The sequence below is a fragment of the Pseudophryne corroboree genome, chromosome 9, assembly GCF_028390025.1.
Source record: "Pseudophryne corroboree isolate aPseCor3 chromosome 9, aPseCor3.hap2, whole genome shotgun sequence".
Classification (NCBI taxonomy): domain Eukaryota; kingdom Metazoa; phylum Chordata; class Amphibia; order Anura; family Myobatrachidae; genus Pseudophryne; species Pseudophryne corroboree.
Genome location: NC_086452.1, coordinates 312,167,397 through 312,189,534, shown reverse-complemented (window position 1 = coordinate 312,189,534; position 22,138 = coordinate 312,167,397). Strand labels below are relative to the sequence as shown.

General features: G+C 45.5%; 1 protein-coding gene across 3 annotated transcripts in view; it reads left to right on the top strand.

The window, feature by feature from the left end:
- Nucleotides 1–14,106, top strand: part of FAM234B (family with sequence similarity 234 member B) — a 251,461-nt gene extending 237,355 nt beyond the window's left edge. For all 3 annotated transcript variants that reach the window (XM_063940433.1, XM_063940432.1, XM_063940434.1), the window contains exons 12-13: nt 7,711–7,940; nt 9,396–14,106. In XM_063940433.1, the coding sequence (XP_063796503.1) occupies nt 7,711–7,940; nt 9,396–9,404 (239 nt within the window). In that variant the 3' untranslated portion in view covers nt 9,405–14,106. The remainder of the gene's footprint in view (nt 1–7,710; nt 7,941–9,395) is intronic.
- The last annotated feature ends 8,032 nt before the right edge of the window (nt 14,107–22,138 follow it).

The window sequence follows — 22,138 nt, the reverse complement described above, 5'->3', positions numbered from 1 at the left end:
GGCATACAGGATTGGATCCTGGTGACCACGGACGCCAGCCTGAGAGGCTGGGGAGCAGTCACACAAGGAAGAAACTTCCAGGGCGTGTGGTCGAGCCTGGAAACGTCTCTTCACATAAACATTCTGGAACTAAGAGCAATCTACAATGCTCTAAGCCAGGCAGAACCTCTGCTTCAAGGAAAACCGGTGTTGATCCAGTCGGACAACATCACGGCAGTCGCCCATGTGAACAGACAGGGCGGCACAAGAAGCAGGAGTGCAATGGCAGAAGCTGCAAGGATTCTTCGCTGGGCAGAGAATCATGTGATAGCACTGTCAGCAGTGTTCATCCCGGGAGTGGACAACTGGGAAGCAGACTTCCTCAGCAGACACGACCTTCACCCGGGAGAGTGGGGACTTCACCCAGAAGTTTTCCACATGCTGGTAACCCGTTGGGAAAGACCAATGGTGGACATGATGGCGTCTCGCCTCAACAAAAAACTGGACAGGTATTGCGCCAGGTCAAGAGATCCGCAGGCAATAGCTGTGGACGCGCTGGTAACGCCTTGGGTGTACCAGTCGGTGTATGTGTTTCCTCCTCTGCCTCTCATACCAAAAGTATTGAGAATTATACGGCAAAGAGGCGTAAGAACGATACTAGTGGTTCCGGATTGGCCAAGAAGGACTTGGTACCCGGAACTTCAAGAGATGATCACGGAAGATCCGTGGCCTCTACCTCTGAGAAGGGACTTGCTTCAGCAGGGTCCCTGTCTGTTTCAAGACTTACCGCGGCTGCGTTTGACGGCATGGCGGTTGAACGCCGGATCCTAAAGGAAAAAGGCATGCCGGAAGAAGTCATTCCTACTTTGATTAAAGCAAGGAAGGAAGTAACCGCGCAACATTATCACCGCATTTGGCGAAAATATGTTGCGTGGTGCGAGGATCGGAGTGCTCCGACGGAGGAATTTCAACTGGGTCGATTCCTACATTTCCTGCAATCAGGATTGTCTATGGGTCTCAAATTGGGATCTATTAAGGTTCAAATTTCGGCCCTGTCGATTTTCTTCCAAAAAGAATTGGCTTCAGTTCCTGAAGTCCAGACTTTTGTTCAGGGAGTGCTGCATATACAGCCCCCTGTGGTGCCTCCAGTGGCACCGTGGGATCTCAATGTTGTTTTGGACTTTCTCAAATCTCATTGGTTTGAACCACTAAAAACTGTGGATTTGAAATATCTCACATGGAAAGTGACCATGCTACTAGCCCTGGCTTCGGCCAGGAGAGTGTCAGAACTGGCAGCTTTATCTTACAAAAGCCCATATCTGATTTTCCATTCGGACAGGGCAGAACTGCGGACTCGTCCGCATTTTCTCCCTAAGGTGGTGTCAGCATTTCATCTGAACCAACCTATTGTAGTGCCTGCGGCTACAAGCGACTTGGAGGACTCCAAGTTGTTGGACGTTGTCAGAGCTTTAAAAATATACATTTCAAGGACAGCTGGAGTCAGGAAATCTGACTCGCTGTTTATACTATATGCTCCCAACAAGTTGGGCGCTCCTGCGTCTAAGCAGACTATTGCTCGCTGGATTTGTAGTACGATTCAGCTTGCACATTCTGTGGCAGGCCTGCCACAGCCAAAATCGGTAAAAGCCCACTCCACAAGGAAGGTGGGTTCTTCTTGGGCGGCTGCCCGAGGGGTCTCGGCATTACAACTCTGCCGAGCGGCTACGTGGTCGGGGGAGAACACGTTTGTAAAATTCTACAAATTTGATACCCTGGCTAAGGAGGACCTGGAGTTCTCTCATTCGGTGCTGCAGAGTCATCCGCACTCTCCCGCCCGTTTGGGAGCTTTGGTATAATCCCCATGGTCCTTTCAGGAACCCCAGCATCCACTAGGACGATAGAGAAAATAAGAATTTACTTACCGATAATTCTATTTCTCGGAGTCCGTAGTGGATGCTGGGCGCCCATCCCAAGTGCGGATTATCTGCATTACTTGTACATAGTTACAAAAATCGGGTTATTATTGTTGTGAGCCATCTTGTCAGAGGCTCCGCTGTTATCATACTGTTAACTGGGTTTAGATCACAGGTTGTACGGTGTGATTGGTGTGGCTGGTATGAGTCTTACCCGGGATTCATAAATCCTTCCTTATTGTGTACGCTCGTCCGGGCACAGTACCTAACTGAGGCTTGGAGGAGGGTCATGGGGGGAGGAGCCAGTACACACCACCTGATCGTAAAGCTTTACTTTTTGTGCCCTGTCTCCTGCGGAGCCGCTATTCCCCCTTGGTCCTTTCAGGAACCCCAGCATCCACTACGGACTCCGAGAAATAGAATTATCGGTAAGTAAATTCTTATTTTTTTTATTCTTGAAGTTGTGGAGTACATGTGTTGAACTTTGCTGGAGGGCACCCGAATTAAGGTATTTATTTGCTCTCTGTCTATCATACAGGGTCCTCCTGGCTCCCAGAGAGAGGTCTAACAAGTAACGGATTATGTGGGTGACAATGCAGTTTTTTTTATTGTGTCACTCTAATACCCCTTTTCCACTAGCTCAAAAAACACGGGTAAATGCACGGGGGCGCGCATTTACCCGTGTTTTTTGCAAGTGGAAAAGGGTAAACCCGGATCAAGTGATCCGGGAATCCTACCCTGGTAGCTAGCCGGGTTGAACACGTGTTCAACCCGGCTAGCTGTCTAGTGTGAACGGGAGCCGTGTCGAGGTGACACGGCTCCCGTTCACAGTGCATAGGGAAGGCGGCGCTGGGAGATCATGTGATCTCCCTGCGCCGCCCCTGCCGTGTCACTAGAAGCGTCACCAACCCGGCATTTGCCGGGTTGTGACTGCTAATGGGAAAGGGACCGAGCACGGGTCGCAGCAGGGGGCAGCTCCCGTGTCAGGCTCCCGGCTGCGACCCGTGCTCGTTAGTGGAAAAGGGGTATGAGTCCCCCCTCACTGATTATGTTATACAGGTTGTCATCAATTAAGATTTTCTTGTCTTTCATTATGTCAGATAACTCTCCAGAGACAAAACACTCTGGGCCAAATGTAATAGAGTGAAAGTTTCAGAAAGTGAGAGATTTGGTAAAGTTTTTCAGTTTTTTTTAAAGTGGCAATCATTTACACTGCAAAACCAGGTTGATCTTGCTGTGTAAATGATTGCCACTGTAAAAAAAACTGCAAAACCTTACCAAATCTCTCACTCTTTGCAAGTCTCACTCTATTACATTTGGCCCTCTGTGTCGTATTATATGTGTTCCCAATGCCAGTTCGAATTGTCTCAATGCACTCATCTGGAGAAGATACAGCCGAGATGATGGAACCTGCCATGTTGAAAATGTAGCCCTCCTGGGTTAAATTCACTCAGGACGGTTAAGACCGTCCACGTCCAGTGAGGGACCAGATTTTTCTTTCCCCTCTAATCCCTTTAGTGCCCACTCCACCCATATTACATCTCCCAGTTCCTAACACGAGTCTGATTCAGCAGCAATCACATCGGCAATCACACGCAACTGGTTTGCAATCGCAAACGTTAAAATCCGCACTCAAGAAGCCAAACCCACCTTTGCAGCTGTGGTCAAGACTGTGTGTACGCACACCGTAGAACCCACCCAGCCTTCACAGAACCATAAATGTATAACAGAATGCGTTCACTCAAATGTGCATCAGCACGCAGTATTATCAATCATTTAAGCTTTGTGAGCATGGATGGTGATTGAAATTATTTTTTTAAACTGGTTCTGATTAACTGTTTCATCAAACAGTGTGACTGACTGTGACGCTTAGTGAGATCTATGCAGCCACGTGCAGACAACATAACCTTGTATCACTGATCATACATAACACATACTATATGAAAAAAGAAAAAATACTTTAACATGGGTTGGGGCACTCTAAGTGAAATGTGTTAATATGGGGTGTATTCAATAACTGTTGGAAGCTGCCGTCTTGTCGGAAAGATGGCAGCTTCCGACAGTTTTAGGTCGTAAGGGGTTCTGACCTATTCATTACGGCCCCATTTTTTCCGACAAGCCGCCGATCAGCATGCATTGTCGTAAGCGGTGCCAAACCCGACAGGTTTTAGTCCCGTTTCCGACAGTCTCAATCTGACTTTAAAAAAAGTCGGATTGAGATGAGGAAGCTGAGAGCAGGAGACGGGGGGCGGGGGGGGAACGCGGGGCGAGCAGGAACCCAGCGGCAGTGTCCACCCGGCTCCAGCAAGCGAGGTCCCTCTTGCTGGAGCCGGGTGGACGCTGCCGTGAGCCTCCAGTTACGCTGCTGCAGCCGCTGCACCTCCCAGTCTCCTCCTCCCCTCCCCCTGTCTGCTCCGTCTCCTCTGCTGCTTCCCCCACCACCGCAGACATCTCCCCCCTCTCCTCCCACCTCCCCCGGCGCCGCAGACATCTCCGCCCCCGGCGCCGCAAACATCTCCCCCCCGCCCCCCTTCCCAGCGCCGCAGACATCTCCACCCCCGGCACAGCTAACCGCTCCCCCCGATGCCGCTGTCAGCGCACCCGCAGCCGCTGACAGCAGCAGCAGGTCAGGAAACCGGGAACGGCCAAATCCGACAGTCGGATTTGGCCGCTCTTTGAATAGGGATTGTCGGGTCCATTCCGACAACTGCATGTCGGAATGGACCCGACTCTTATTGAATATACCCCTATATGTCCGTATTATAGTCAAAAACCGTTGTGTCAAAAACATACACAATGGGGGATATTCAATTATTTGAAAAGTCAGTTGGGTGTCTGTTTTTTCCTATCTAATAGACAGGAAAAAACAGACACCCAACCGACTTTTCAAACATTTGAATTCCCCCCATTGTGTGTAATAAACGTTGTGTTCTGGAGACAAAAACATTCACATACGGTACATACCTTCACAAGAATGCTTTCTGCAGTAAGCATGTTCATTGCAGTGTGTTAAGCTCAATCACTTCAGGAATTCAATACACCTACATGTATTTCACTTATTAGTAATGGGAACATCGGTCATCCTGATCCTGTCTTCATCATTAGTAACATGATGTATGTGACCCTTAAGCTACTCAGAAAAAAACGTTGCTAATGAGTGTTGCTTTTAAAGCTTGGGTTCGCAATTTTTTGAATGCAACACCCACTACAAGCCCTTGTCACGCCCTGCAACTTAGAAGTTGTGCATGCTGCCGATAGTCACACTCCGAACACTCCTGGTATTCGTTGTTCTGTAGTGATGACATTGCAATTGCTTAGCTACCGCATTTTGCTGCATTCTCAAATGCTAACAGCAGTTTGTACGTGCGCATTGACTCTATCCCTGTTTGGTGCACGCCCATTGCATGACTTTACAAATTTGCAACTGCTGTTGAATTAGGCCCACAGTCCTTAAAGGACAACTTGGATAGTAAATGTGAGGGTATTGTTAAATCAGTTTTCATCACTGACTGGGCATCTCAGCACAGCAGTTCTGGTGTCTGCCTGAGAGAATAAGCCAGTGGAAAGGTGGGCTGTGCAGCTGCGTGAGGTGTGAAAGTTATTCTCTCCTAGCCCGGACTTCTCAACTTGATAGGTCTGTTCTGGGACGTGTTGGTTAAATCCTAATCCTCTTTGAACTTTGTCCAAGGCATTTTTCTTCTAAGGGATGAGATCAGACATCTAGCCTTCCGGGGATCAATCTGTTCCCTACTGATTTTCGGGAGTGATTTTTCTGGTACTGTCAGACCAGAAGGGTTTGGGCTTTTACTCCCACCTCGTTTTGGTACCCAGGGCAGACTTTTCTTTTTCAAGCCAACCCGAATCTCACGATTGTCTGATTACTTTTGCAGATTACCAACTTTAAGGTGTAGCCAGTTTGCAGTGTCGTCAGTTCCATGGAGAGGAATGATTTCTCAACACCATGCATATAAACGATGCATACCTAAATATTCAGATCTGGAAGGGGCATCACAGCCACCTTAGATTGCTTTGGGCACTGCTCTATATCATTTCAGGGGTCTTCCCTTCCGCCTGGCTACAGCTCTGTGGAAATTTACCAAGGTCATGGCCGTTATAGCAGCACTCTTATGATCCAAAAGGGTGACAATCATTACATAGCAGAATATCCTCTTCATCCTTAGTCAAACACTCTTCTCAATATCCATCTGCAGCTGACTACAGAGAATGGTTATAATAGTGTTCACGATAATAAGTGTAAGAGGGCAGCTGCTCAAATCTAACATTAATCAAGATAAAAGTCTGTAAGATGAGCGCTTTTATGTAAATGGGGAATTATAGTGTTAGTTTCTGTGTGTCATGTAACTAAATAAATCAATCATGCAATACAGTACAATTATAGATTTTTTATGTATATGTGTTAGAGTTGGTGGAGTCAATTTTGTATGAGTAGTGACCAAGTAGTGATTCTCGATAGTCTGTGGTACTGTCTGGAGGGTCCGTGAAGAGAGAAGACAGCGGACAGCAAGTGCTGTGAAGCGCTATACACAGAGATAGCGGCAGCTACTGGAAACTCATGTGGGATCAGCGTCAGCGGACCTCTGCTTGAGCTGGGAGCACTGTGTGGAAACAGCGCACACGGACCTCTGTGTAAGCCAGGACAGACATCGCAAAGGAAGAAAACTGAATTTACAACTCTGGAGTGTTACACTTTCATTCCAACCACAGGTAGTTTCCATATGAACCATAAAACAGTGATACCTTCTCTGGTACAGGACCTTGTGTCAGGCAGTGGTGATTCTGTTGGTCTACCTGACGTTTGATCACCTGTAACTAAAGACGAATGTTTGGAGTGTAAAATGATTTGCACAAAGTTATAGCTGAGGGTATCCTCTTTTTGGAACATCCCCATTGTATGCCAGTGTCCCATTAATAGGATCCTAGAGAAAAAAGATTTGTGGTCCTCACCATTAAATGGGATCCGGTCTGAAGATCGACACTGTCTAGGTCGACAATGTTTAGGTCGACCACTATAGGTCGACAGTCACTAGGTCGACATGGATGGAAGGTCGACAGGGTTTCTAGGTCGACCGGTCTAAAGGTCGACATGAGTTTTTCACATTTTTTTTCTTTTTTTCAATTTTTTCATACTTAACGATCCACGTGGACTACGATTGGAACGGTAATCTGTGCCAAGCGGTAGCGGAGCGAAAGCACCATGCCCGAAGCATGGCGAGCGAAGCCAGCCATGCGAGGGGACGCGGTGCACTAATTTGGGATCCCGGTCACTTTACGAAGAAAACGACACCCAAAAAAAAAAAAATCCTCATGTCGACCTTTAGACCTGTCGACCTAGCACATGTCGACCTTCCATCCATGTCGACCTAGTGACTGTCGACCTATAGTGGTCGACCTAAACATTGTCGACCTAGATACTGTCGATTTAATGAACCACACCCCCATTAAATACATTTCTCTTAATATATCTGCACTTCCACCTTTTGTTTCTTTGTTTCTTACACTCTACTCTGTTTGTGTTGTCAGTCTGATGAAAGTCAGTTTGACTGTTCTTGTGTAGCACATTGTCTCCTATGGGCTTGCCAAATTTAATTTAAGGCAGACTGCATTGTGGGATGTAGAGGGAGAGAAGGCTACACACAACAACTTTAAGTTTGAAGCTGTGCCTCCTGTAAAAATGCTCTTTACACGCTATTGTCATCCAGTGTCCCCCAGATGTAGTAAGAAAAATAAAAGTTACTGCGAATGATAAAAAAAAATTTTTTTACCACTAATACTTTGTCATTCAATTTTATCCTATCAGCGGGAATCAGAGAGTTGGAGAAAGATGCCCTTCTTGCCATCATAACTGCAGAGCAAGGGCTGGGCACATCAGACAATGTGCCACGAAATGTGACTGTAAACAAACTGGGCATGAGATGGGCTCTGTCCAACAGTCAAGCTCTTTCCCTAGGGAAGGCAAAGATAAGGCCCAAAGTGGAAGACGTGAAAAGAATTCTTACCAGGTTGAAGTTCAGCTCTGTTCCCCAACAGGTAAGATTGTGACCAACTCCTTTCCAGCGATAGGATAAACAATTTTACTCCAGGGGTAGGCAACGTTTTTCTCTTTAGGTCTAAGATGTTCAATATGACAAGCCAAAAACTTTCCATAGTGCCACCACCATTGCAAAATATACAAACACAACATTAATAGATGGGTACTAATAATGTTAGTGGCTTCAATGTCCTTTTGTAGCCAATTTGCTCAGGTTAGGTTGTTAATTTGTGGCCTGGAGACTAAGACATGCTTCAGAGTTTTGGACTAGACTGTGAGCAGGACTAACTGTGATTCACTCACCAGAACCTTTTTATGTGTACGATAAGCAGCCCTGCTTTGATTCTTCGGTTTGGAGACGGTATAGCATGCCAAAGGGGAATACTCTGTGAGGGGAGGAGGTGGATGAGGGGAGCAATCCCAATACGAGGAGGACCGATCCCACTAGTGCCAAAACATCCTCGAGTGCCGCCTTATGGCACTAGTATCAAGGGTTGCCAACTCCTTTTTTAGATAATATTTTTATTTCGCAAAATATTCTTTATTTACCATAACTAAGAGATAAGATAAATAATAAATGTCCTAGGCATATAGGTGACACAAAGGTCTATTTACTAAGCCTTGGATGGAGATAAAGTGGACGGAGACAAAGTAACAGCCAATCAGCTCCTAACTGACATTTTTCAAACCCAGTCTGTGACTTGGCAGTTAGGAGCTGATTGGCTGGTATTTTATCTCCGTCCACTTTATCTCCATCCAAGGCTTAGTAAATAGACCCCTTAAATTGTGATAAGAGGTACAGAACAATCCAGAAACAATCCAGTGCAATGTTCATGAATGAAATTCATTTTGAAGACAAATGCTGATCGCTGATAGATGCCGTAAGATGACTTATTTATTTTTAATTTTTTTTATTTTGTTTTTTTAATTACAGTATGTGCTGCCGAATAAATTCTGACCATGTTGACATTTTGGTGTTGCACATAATGAATGTCTGAATGCTGATACAGGTTGAGTATCCCTTATCCAAAATGCTTGGGACCAGAGGTATTTTGGATATGGGATTTTTCCGTATTTTGGAATAATTGCATACCATAATGAGATATTATGGTGATGAGACCTAAATCTAAGCACAGAATGCATTTATGTTTCATATACACCCTAACACACAGCCTGAAGGTAATTTTAGCCAATATTTTTTATAACTTTGTGTATTAAACAAAGTTTGTGTACATTGAGCCATCAAAAAACAAAGGTTTCACTATCTCACTCTCACTCAAAAAAGTCCGTATTTCGGAATATTCCATATTTCGGAATATTTGGATATGGGATACTCAACCTGTATATTATACCACACCCCTTTACTGTGTACCCTGCTTTTATCACAAGTCTCTGTGCTGTTTACAATTTGTTGAACTTTGATTCTTCCTTTATCTGTGTTTTTATTATTGCAGCTGTTGTAAACTGGAAGAATAAAGTTGACAACAACTCCTGGAAAACTGCTTACAATGTGTACACTGTAGGATCATAGAGAGAGGACTCCACAGAAAAGGCTCTCACAAATATAGCCTGGCGTTTGGGAGTGACCATGTTTTTATTATGTATATCAATGTTTGTACAGTATTTAGTTACACTTGCTTAGCACTCCTTGGCATTCTTTTATTCTTATATGCCAATCTTCCCATGCACACGTTCAATCCTAAAATGAGGTGACAACTTGCATCATTGTATCTTCATGGCTGGTACTTCTCCTTTGGTAACAAGATGGCAGTGCCATACTTTTTGACTTGGTCCTATAGCAGTGATCTGTAGATAGATGAATTTGTTTACAAAAGTGTAGAATGTGAATATTGTACGAGACATATTTTCGCAGGTCAGACAAGGAAGAAATGCAGCTGAAAGCTGGATAAATGTTATATATAGTGCTTTATGACAGCACAACCTACCACCATCACATTTCAGTAGATAGCTCCTTATAGACCCTACAGGAAAACGAGGAACACACAGCTTGGCAAAGATTTTAACTTACTTTATAATGCTTTACTAATATATCAACAAGGGGTGGTCTTCAGTTTGCCGGCGGCCGGGCTCCCGACGACCAGCATACCGGTGCCGGAATCCTGACCGCTGGCATACCGACAGATTTTCTCCCTCTTGGGGGTCCACGACCCCCCTGGAGGGAGACCGTGCCCGCAGGCGTGGCGAGCGTAGCGATCCCGCAAGGGGCTCATTTGCGCTCGCCCAGCTGTTGGTATGCCGGCGGTCGGGATTCCAGCGCCGGTATGCTGTCCGCCGGGAGCCCGACCGCCGGCATAACATACTACACCCATCAACAAGAAATGTCCTGCAGTCTTGTGGTCTTTAAACAGAGTCGAGCATACAGGAATGGCTGTAAAATATCACTGTTGTAATGTTTATGGTGCACTAAAATGTTGAACTATATTGTTGATTTATATTGTTGAAGGTCGTTTATAGATCTGACTAGTTGCTGGTTAGTCATTACTCCCTTCAGTAGCAACATGTGGTTGTTACTGTAATAACAAATCATTTCATGTACATGCAAGAAATCCATGTTCTTATACTCTGTAGATGTTGTACGTACTGTATATTTACTCAAAATCATAACAGCATTCAATTCTTCCCCCTTAGATTACATTTTGAAAATATTTGCAATAGTTGGTTTATTAATTGACGCATTTGTAAAAAAAAAAATCACACTTTACATAAGGAATAACACTATTATAAAATATAGACAATTTGCAGTCTTAGGGGGATATTCAATTAGCTCCAGCAATTTTGTAACTATTGAATTTACCCCGCTGCGTATTCCATTGCGGGCTGTTTTTCACCCATTTTTAGGGCATTTTTGCTAATGCCTTTTCACTTCTTTTTTTAGTGAAAAGGCATTGGTGAAAAATGCCTCAAAATCAGCATAGCGTAGGTGCGAGAACATGTGGATTCGCCGATCGACATGTTTTTTACTCCTGCTTGATTGTTTCGCCTAGACGAAAAAAACGGCCTTTATATTGCATAGGGCGAATGCCCATTCTCCCTAAAAAATAATGAAAAGTGCCACTTTTTTGCATAGGTGAAAAAAACTGCCGTAATGGAATACCCACCATAAATGTATTTTACAGCATAAGGTATGACACAATTTTCTATAAGTATTAAGTAAAACGTGGATGCCACTTGCTTTGGCCCTTACAAGCTCTTAGACTAAAACATTACATCAGTTCCTCTTTGCTTCCAAAGGGCCTGCGAGTGTAAGTATTAGGTCTCTGCAGATCTTTTCACCACTGTCTTAATAATAATAATAATAATAATAATTGTATTTATATAGCGCTCTTTCTCCAATAGGACTCAAGGCGCTTAACAGATACATAGCATAATATAGTACAGAAAATAATGAAGTATAGAACAGCTTTTCATAAAATAAAGAAGCATGAAGATACTAAAGGGACATTATGGAAATGCTTGAGTAAACAGGAAAGTCTTGAGTCTACTTTTGAAGGATTCTATAGTTGGAGCCTCTCGCACTGTGCGGGGAAGTGAGTTCCATAAAGTCGGAGCCGCATGACTAAAAGCTCGACCCCCAGATGAATTACGGTAGATTCTAGGTACTGCTAAAAGTCCTTCATCTACAGATCGCAGTAATCGAGTGGGGCAGTATGGGGTCAGAAGCTGCTTCAGGTACCTTGGGCCTTGGTCATGTAATGCTTTGAAACTCAGTAAGCCAATCTTGAAGATGATTCGGCATCTTATAGGCAGCCAGTGAAGGGAGTAGAGGATGGGTGTTATGTGGCTAGAACGGGGCTGATTGATTAACAGCCTGGCAGCTGTGTTTTGCACCAGCTGTAAGCGGTGCAATTCTTATGCTGGGAGACCAAGGTAGAGGGCATTACAGTAGTCTAATCGAGATGATACAAATGCATGTATGACTTTTGGCAGATCATCTGAGGAAATTAAGTGCTTGATTCTGGCTATGTTCCTCAGGTGAAAGAATGAGGATGTCAAGCCACCATCCAGGACAACGCCAAGATTCCGCACACAATTAGTGGTTTGTAGTTCTGAATCCCCGAGTGTAAGTCCAGTTGGTTGGCTATGCTGCAGTCTTTTCCTTTGATGTGGCGGTCCTATCATAAGGACCTCTGTTTTATCCGGGTTCAGTCGCAGCCAACTGGCGCTCATCCACTCCTGGAGCTCAGCTAGACAGCCATTTAGGGTTGCTATTGGGTTATCAGTGCCCGAAGCAAAGGACGAGTACAGTTGTGTATCATCTGCATAACAATGGTAGACCAGGCCATGGCGCCTGATTATTTTACCCAGCGGAAGCATGTATACTGCAAGAAGCATGGGGGATTAGTATAGAACCTTGTGGGACACCACATGGCAATGGCACTGATGGTGATGAGTATACTCCAGACGATACTCTCTGTGAACTGCCTGTGAGAAATAATTTGAACCAGTTTAGGACTGTGCCATCCAGTCCACAAAAATGTATCAGTCGCTCAATCAGAAGCCCATGGTCCACGGTATCAAATGCTGCAGAAAGATCCAGAAGGATTACTATTGAACAGTCACCTCTGTCTTATCATGGTCAGTGATTGTGTTAAACATTTGTAAGTCAGGCGAATCCCATCTCACATATAGAAAACAATCTGTTTTCCTTGTGAACGCACAGTTGTTTCTTAACCACCAAGACCCAAAGATCAGTGTAGGAGCTCGCTCCGTCCTGTGCTTTTAGAGGCACTGTATGGTGACATCAGGCTCTCACACAGTTTCCCTAGCATTAGTATACTTGTCAACATACTCTAGGCAGTTATCATATTAGCACATTAAAAATAAACTGTGCGTAAGCTCGTATGAGCAGGGCCCTCTTCTATTTAATAATTGTGATAACTGCACGCTGTAATGTGTCATGGAATCCTTGTGGCGCCTATGAATAAAAAAAAATAATTTAGTATTTTTTTCTGAATTTCACAATAAGAAACTTTTGACCTAGTGGTGCCGTGAAAAAAATTCTGATACTCTAGGGCGCCATGATTCAAAAGGTTAGGGAGTCTCTGCAGTACACTGATGTTACTCTGTGCTGCCTTTTATTATATACCATGCATATTTTTGATTTTGGATCTTGGATAAGCAGATACTGTACAACAGAAAAAAAACAAAAAGTGTCTCTACTAGGTGCACTATTGTTAAAATATACCTTTTATTTCATATAACTAATTGCATGTCAGTGACTATGTATATATATATAAGAGCGAACACTTGTAGAAATCAATCAGTATTAGAACAGTAACTTTCCCAGTTTTCTTAAAGTAAAAACATTAGTGTAAACGCTTAAAAAATGTTTGTCCTATTTAAAAGAAATATTTAAGTTTTGCTGTATTATTCATATTTTTTAGTACTGTATTATGAAAGGAGAGAGGATAACGGTACTGCTGCCATAAAGATTTGGTAGTTATTGGAGGGAGTGGATCTGATTCATGTCCCGACGAATATGCGGCGCATGCTGCAAAGAACCAATATACGGTACTTTTTGCATGTGCAGTATGGGTCTGTGACATCAGACACAGATCTACAGAAGACTGTCAGTGATTGACAGTCTGACGCTGTTAGGGGGTAGTGACGAGGCCAGGATTTCCGTCTGATGATGGAAATTTCCTGGCCCCTTGGTCAGAGCTGCGGCGGATGGCTGCATGATCCCATGGGTCTTGCAGCCGGCCGATGGTGTCACAGATGTTCCGATGCTGTGTCCTAGGATGCAGCTCGGATCGCTAATGCATGCAGGAGGTGTGACGCCTGCTGCATTACCATATTAGCGTGATAGCTACTGCAACCACATCTGAACCAGGCCCCGTGTCAGTTAGTACTGATGTAATTGTAAACTTGCCGATTGTGTGTGTGTGTGTGTTTTCCTTTTTTTGCCCAGCTGTAGTTTCTTGATTTTTCAGGCAACTTGTGAACTGACCCTAGTGTGTGTGTGTGTGTGTGTGTGTGTGTGTGTGTGTGTGTGTGTGTGTGTGTGTTAGGCACTAGCACTTCCTACATACAGCGCATCTGTTAAGAATGTGAATCTGCACTGTACATACTGTGTTGACTGTTTAGTAATGTCAGATTTTTAATTTATGAAATAAAAAAAATACTTAACACTATGTGAATACATTCCATGTTTGGCATTTGTTATTTGTGAGATGAACATCTGGATCATATGTTTTGTTGCAGTAAAAAAAATGTGCATTATTATACAATTTTAAAAACTGCATGACACAAGTATTACCTTGCAACATGTGTTTTGTGTTTTATTACTTTTTCTTCATCTGAAAAAGCGCTTATTGCTCAAACAACTTTCTCCTTTCAATAAATCCATAGCCTGCCAGCTGCCAGTTTTATTATGTAATCCCGTTGGACTGGAAACAATTACAGTAAATACACAAGGGTCTTATACTGTATATAGAGCCTCTGCATACTAACAAATATCTCCTGTCCTGGGATACAGCTCATATACCATAGATATGTACTTCTGGTATGATTCTGAGTTGAAAGCAAAAGCAAACAGAGCAAGCAGATTTTTACCTGGACAAGGGGCGCAAGGTAAATACCATCAGCTTTTGCATGTAGCATACAAATGCTGGGTAGCTTTATTTTTACAAAACAATGTATATATGAGTTTGGCCATGCCTATCTCAAATCTAAATCTCTCTTCACATTGTTACATCTGCCCCACCTGTCGTGCAACATAGTTTTGCCAAGGCGCAAAAGGGCTTCCTACCTTTTGCTTTGCCCGCAATTCAGAATCAGCCCCTTTGGGCTGTATTCAAATGGGGATGCGGTCAATTACCTACAATCAAAATCCCGACAGTCAAAATCCCGACAACCATTGACCGACGGTCAAAATCCCGACATGGTTAAAATCCTGACATTTAAAATACCGACATCTAAAATGTTGACAGGTCAAAAAGTCGACATCAGTTTTTCATGATTTTTTCATTAAAACGGACTTGCTTATACCTTACCATCCCGGTGGACCTGGAGGAGGAATATGGAGGCACCATGCCCGAAGCTGTGAGCCATGCATATAGATTTGCATATTGCTTCTATTTTTAGATGATGATTATTATTGTAGTGTACATATAGGCACTAAGAGGCTTCTCATTTGTCTGAGATGTAACCAAGTAATAGTGTTTATTTTCCAAAGCAAGACATTATTGTTATACTTTCTGATGAGTTTATTAGGAAAGTTGGCAGATCTGTATTATCTGGAGTTCATTTTTCAAGATCCTATAAAGCAGAGGTTCCCAAATGCTGTCCTCAAGGCACCCCAATGGTCCAGGTTTTAGGTATATCCATGCCTCGGCACAGATGGTTAAATCAAATTGACTAAGTTGCTAATGAAGCCACCTGTGGCCAAGCATGGATATATTAAAAACCAGGACCGTTGGGGTGCCTTGAGGACCGCGTTTGGGAAGCTCTGCTATAAAGAATAAATCTAGAACACCCTATGCAGGAAAAATATTTTGACAACAATTTTGAGAGTCGCTGTTTTTGTCTATGCATTGCTTTAGAGCTGACAGCAGCCAGGGGCGGATTGGGATCGAACACCAGGGCGGGAAATTTATTGAAGCAGCCCTAATTGGGGTGGAGTCTGTTGAGGGGGAGGGGCCTTTAAAGAGGGCGGGGTCACTCCTCAGAGGCCCTGATTCTGAGACCGACACAGTTGGGGCCTCCTTTGCTTTACGTTATGCTAATGTTTACCTGCGACTGTTTGCATAAGCTGCTACAATGCCCTTCCCTGATGTACATCCATACGTCTGAATATACAAGGACTGATATGCCCACTTTCAGTGTCTACTGACACTGCAGTCATGCCTTTAATCTACTTCTGATTTTATTGATTTGTCATTCTACAAACTCCTTTTTTTAACCTTATATATTTCAAAGTACAGGGAGGGGGTACACACACTACATACAGCACAGTACAGGGAGGAATCACACACAAGTAGTGAAACAGACACAAGGGACCCGCACAGCGGAATCTGTCCCAGTGGCCAGTCCGCCCCTGATTACATACATAGCCACCACATTATTACATGAATAGCACCACATTACACGTATATATCACTGCATTACACAAATAGTACCACATAACACGAATAGCACCACATTACACGTATCGCACCGCACTACACAAATAGCACCACATTACATACATAACTACCACATTACAGAAATAGGCCCATCATCATGGACAGACATTGGCCAGCTATAGGGCTGAAGGACTTTGCATTAGAGATTGTTCCATGGCTGGCTGTGAGTGCTGCCTGATTAGCTGGAATCCTGAGAACAAGGTACATCCTGCTCCTGTCCAGTCCTCAAACCATACACTGTGACCGGAGACACCCTAAACTTTACACCATCATGATAATGCAAATAATGTAATTCAAAATAACCTCTCTACCGGGTCCCCTTCAGTGCTCAGTCGCCGCTCTGGCCAGTTCAGTGAGAGTGCGGGAGCTAGAGTGGCGGCGGGTGTAGTGAACCCTGCTCCGACCATCGCTATGCTGCTGCTCCCGGGCCGGGCTTGTTGAAAAGACCTGTGCTCGGGGACTGGAAGTGCCCACTAGCCTAACTTTCAGATTGTTTGCCAATGAACCGAAAGTACTGGAAGCAGTGTGAGCCAGCCCAGCCTGAGTGTGAATCAGCATGGCTGAGGGGGATATGGGACCGGCCCATCAGAATCTTTCATGGTGGGCCAATCCGCTCCTGACAGCAGCCAATCTTTTTCCATGGCATTCTTTTACTACATGACATTTTTATTTTCTTTTGGAGTAACCAAAAGTGTTCACTGGTGTCTTTTACAATATAAGTGTACCTGTCAGATACACTTGACCATCTGAACAGCTAAAATGTATAAATACTGTAAACATTTGTTATTGCACAGGAGTTTTCAGTGACAATGTAAAACTGGAAGGCCAGATACCCACTAGTGTTAAGAAAATGTCAGTAACATTATGGGGGAGATTCAATTGTTTGAAAAGTCGGTTGGGTGTCTGTTTTTTCCTGTCTATTAGATAGGAAAAAACAGACACCCAACGCACTTTTCAAACATTTGAATCTCCCCCTATATGTCAGTTACATGATGTATAGCCAGGTTACATACGATATCCCGGTGGTCAGGATGCCGGCAGTCAAAATACTGACTGAGGCATTTGGCGCAGGGAATCCCAACACCTGCAAAGTATGTAGCTAACCCTAACCCTCCCTCCCCGCAGCCAAAAGCTAACCCTCTCCCTGCCGCCGCCTAATCGTAATTCTCCCCGGTGGTGCCTAACCCTAACCCCCCCATCCTTTCCCATATCCTAAACCTAACCCTCCCTCCCCAACAGCCAAACCGTAGCCCTCCCCTGAGGTGCCTAACTGTAACCCACCCTCCCCGCAGCCTATCTCTAACTCTCCCATCCCCGCAGCCTTACTCTCACCTTCCACCCCGCGGGACAAACCTAAACCCACACACACACACGCCTCCCGCAGCTTACCTATCCTGAGTGGCAGCAGTTCCCTGTTCGGGATCCCAGTTTCAGTATTCCGATCAGTGTCTGTGTTCCAAACGCCAGGATCCTGACCTTATCCCGGATAGCCATTTCTTACATGTGTTGTGCATGGGGGCTTTATGACAAATTTGTGCTCACTACAGACTATGCAAAGAAATGGAGAAAGCAACATCCAATATATCCTGACAGTGCTTTTAACTGCATGCAGAAGGGAGTTTGAGGTAATTGAACCTAATACTGTAGGTACCATGCATGCTTTTTAATGCCAGTGGGTAATTGGCCTTCATATAGATGTGTCCTTTTATAACAGGAAAGTGTGGCAGGGCATGTTTGGATGTGTAGTGCAACAGCAGCTGGAGAGCTGCTTATTGTCCAAATGCTGTTTTATACTGTGGCTAAGGTCTCGACAAATAGCCCCTCTCAACACACCAGGGCTTGTGTGACTCGGCCATGCCAGGAATCTTTTTCACTCAAATTTGAATCTTATTCGCATAAATAAAACAGCTGGAAGCGACAAAACTGCATTGCTAGAGTACATTCACCATTGGGGCATAAGACACTTGTACATCTGTGTGCAACTGAGTCTAAATCGGTGTAAAAAAGGTATCTGCTGCGAGCCGATGCGGCTTTTCCTTGCCATGGCCCGCAACTTTGTACGTATGTTATACCAATTCCTGTGTGGTCAGAATCGCAGACCAGCATCTCTAGTACACTGTGGGCCTAATTCAGAGTTGATCGCAGCAGCAAATTTGTTAGCAGTTGGGCAAAACCATGTGCACTGAGGGGGGGCAGATATAACATGTGCAAGAGAGTTAGATTTGGGTGGGGTGTGTTCAAGCTGAAATATAAATTGCAGTTTAAAAATAAAGCAGCCAGTATTTACCCTGCACAGAAACAAAATAACCCACCCAAATCTAACTCTCTCTGAAAATGTTATTTCTCGGACGTCCTAGTGGATGCTGGGAACTCCGTAAGGACCATGGGGAATAGCGGGCTCCGAAGGAGGCTGGGCACTCTAGAAAGATTTATGACTACCTGGTGTGCACTGGCTCCTCCCACTATGACCCTCCTCCAAGCCTCAGTTAGATTTTGTGCCCGGCCGAGGTTGGATGCACACTAGGGGCTCTCCTGAGCCCTTAGAAAGAAAGTATAGATTTAGGTTTTTTATTTTCAGTGAGACCTGCTGGCAACAGGCTCACTGCAGCGAGGGACTAAGGGGAGAAGAAGCGAACTCGCCTGCTTGCAGCCGGATTGGGCTTCTTAGGCTACTGGACACCATTAGCTCCAGAGGGATCGACCGCAGGCCCAGTCCTTGGTGTTCGGTCCCGGAGCCGCGCCGCCGTCCCCCTTACAGAGCCAGAAGCAAGAAGAGGTCCAGAAAATCGGCGGCAGAAGACATCAGTCTTCACCAAGGTAGCGCACAGCACTGCAGCTGTGCGCCATTGCTCCTCACACACACTTCACACTCCGGTCACTGAGGGTGCAGGGCGCTGGGGGGGGGGCGCCCTGAGAAGCAATTATAACACCTTGGCTGGCAAAAATACCACAATATATAGCCCCAGAGGCTATATATGTGGAAAATACCCCTGCCAGAATCCAGAAAAAAGCGGAAGAATAGTCCGTGGAAAAGGGGCGGAGCTATCTCCTGCAGCACACTGGCGCCATTTCTCCTTCACAGATCCGCTGGAAGGAAGCTCCCTGGCTCTCCCCTGCAGTCTACACTACAGAAAAGGGTAAAAAAAGAGAGGGGGGGCACTAAATTTAGGCGCTGTATAAATTATATAGAAAAAGCAGCTATAGGGGACATAACTCAGTTAGTCCCTGCATTATATAGCGCTCTGGTGTGTGCTGGCATACTCTCACTCTGTCCCCCCAAAGGGCTTTTGTGGGTCCTGTCCTCTGTTGGAGCATTCCTTGTGTGTGTGCGGTGTGTCGGTACGGCTGTGTCGACATGTTTGATGAGGATAATGATGTGGAGACGGAGCAGATGCCTTTAGAAGGGATGTCACCCCCTGCGGGGCAGACATCTGAGTGGTTGAGCTTATGGAAAGAAATGAGTGCACGTATAGACTCCTTACATAAGAAATGACGACATGCCAAATGTGGGACAGCCGACTTCTCAGCTCGTGCCTGTCCAGGCGTCGCACAGGTCATCAGGGGCTCTAAAACGCCCGCTACCTCAGACCGCAGACCCAGATGTCGACACTGATACTGACACCAGTGTCGACAACGATGAGTCTAACCTGATGCCCACTAAGGCCATTCACTGCATGATTGAGGCAATGAAAGAGGTGTTACACATTTCTGATATAAATACAGGTACCACTAAAAAGGGTATTATGTTTGGGGAGAAAAAACTACCCGTAGTTTTTCCCCCATCAGATGAATTAAATGAAGTGTGTGAAGAAGCGTGGGCTTTCCCTGATAAAAAATTGGTAATTCCTAAGAAGGTACTAATGGCGTTCCCTTTCCCGCCAGAGGATAGGTCACGTTGGGAAACACCTCCTAGGGTGGATAAAGCGCTCACACGTTTGTCTAAAAAGGTGGCACTACCGTCTCCGGATACGGCCGCCCTCAAGGAACCTGCTGATAGAAAGCAGGAGGCGATCCTGAAGTCTGTATATACACACTCAGGCATTATACTTAGGCCAGCTATTGCGTCAGCTTGGATGTGCAGTGCTGCCGCTGCGTGGTCAGATAAACTGTCAGAAAATATTGACACATTAGACAGAGACACGATCCTGTTAACCATAGACCATATAAAAGACTCAGTCTTATATATGAGAGATGCACAGAGGGAAATCTGCCGACTGGCATCTAAAGTTAGTGCATTGTCCATTTCTCTAGGAGAGGCTTATGGACTCGCCAGTGGACAGGAAATGCAGATTCTAAAAGGCACATGGAAGTGTTGCCATATAAGGGTGAGGAATTATTTGGGGATGGTCTCTCGGACCTAGTTTCCACAGCAACGTCTGGGAAGTCAGCATTTTTACCCCATGTCCCCTCACAGCCTAAGAAGGCGCCGTTTTATCAGGTTCAGTCCTTTCGGACCCAGAAAAACAGGCGTGGAAAAGGCGGGTCTTTTCTATCCAGAGGCAGAGGTAGGGGAAAAAGGCTGCAACAAACAGCAGGTTCCCAGGAGCAAAAGTCCTCCCCCGCTTCTTCTGCCAAGTCCGCCGCATGACGGTGGGGCTCCACAGGCGGAGCCTGGTACGGTGGGGGGCCGCCTCAAGAATTTCAGCGATCAGTGGGCTCGCTCACAGGTGGATCCCTGGATCCTTCAAATAGTATCTCAGGGGTACAAACTGGAATTCGAGGCGTCTCCACCCCACCGGTTCCTAAAATCTGCCTTGCCGATTGCTCCCTCAGACAGGGAGGCGGTGCTAGCGGCAATTCACAAGCTGTATTTCCAGCAGGTGATAATCAAGGTACCCCTACTTCAACAAGGCCGGGGTTACTATTCCACACTATTTGTGGTACCGAAACCGGACGGTTCGGTGAGACCCATTTTAAATTTGAAATCCTTGAACACATACATAAAAAAATTCAAGTTCAAGATGGAATCGCTCAGGGCGGTTATTGCGAGCCTGGACGAGGGGGATTACATGGTATCCCTGGACATCAAGGATGCTTACTTGCATGTCCCCATTTACCATCCTCACCAGGAGTACCTCAGATTTGTGGTACAGGATTGCCATTACCAATTCCAGACGCTGCCGTTTGGACTGTCCACGGCACCGAGGGTATTTACCAAGGTTATGGCGGAAATGATAATACTCCTTCGAAAAAAGGGAGTTTTAATTATCCCGTACTTGGACGATCTCCTAATCCTAAACGAGGTCCAAGGAACAGTTGTTGGTGGGAGTAGCACTATCTCAGGAGGTGCTGCACCAGCACGGCTGGATTCTGAATATCCCGAAGTCACAGCTGGTTCCGACGACACGGCTACTGTTCCTGGGTATGATTCTGGATACAGTCCAGAAAAAAGTGTTTCTCCCGGAGGAGAAAGCCAGGGAGTTGTCATCTCTAGTCAGAGACCTCCTGAAACCAAAACAGGTATCAGTGCATCGCTGCACGCGGGTCCTGGGAAAGATGGTGGCTTCTTACGAAGCAATTCCCTTCGGCAGGTTCCATGCCAGAATCTTTCAGTGGGACCTGTTGGACCAGTGGCCCGGATCGCATCTTCAGATGCATCGCTTAATAACCCTGTCTCCAAGAACCAGGGTGTCTCTACTGTGGTGGCTGCAGAGTGCCCATCTTCTAGAGGGCCGCAGGTTCGGCATACAGGACTGGGTCCTGGTGACCACGGATGCCAGCCTTCGAGGCTGGGGGGCAGTCACACAGGGAAGAAACTTCCAAGGACTATGGTCGAGTCAGGAGACTTCCCTTCACATAAATATTCTGGAACTAAGGGCCATCTACAATGCCCTAAGTCAAGCAAAATCCCTGCTCCTACACCAGCCGGTGCTGATCCAGTCAGACAAGATCACGGCAGTCGCCCATGTAAATCAGCAGGGCGGCACAAGAAGCAGGATGGCGATGGCAGAAGCCACAAGAATCCTCCGATGGGCGGAGAATCATGTACTAGCACTGTCAGCAGTGTTCATTCCGGGAGTGGACAACTGGGAAGCAGACTTCCTCAGCAG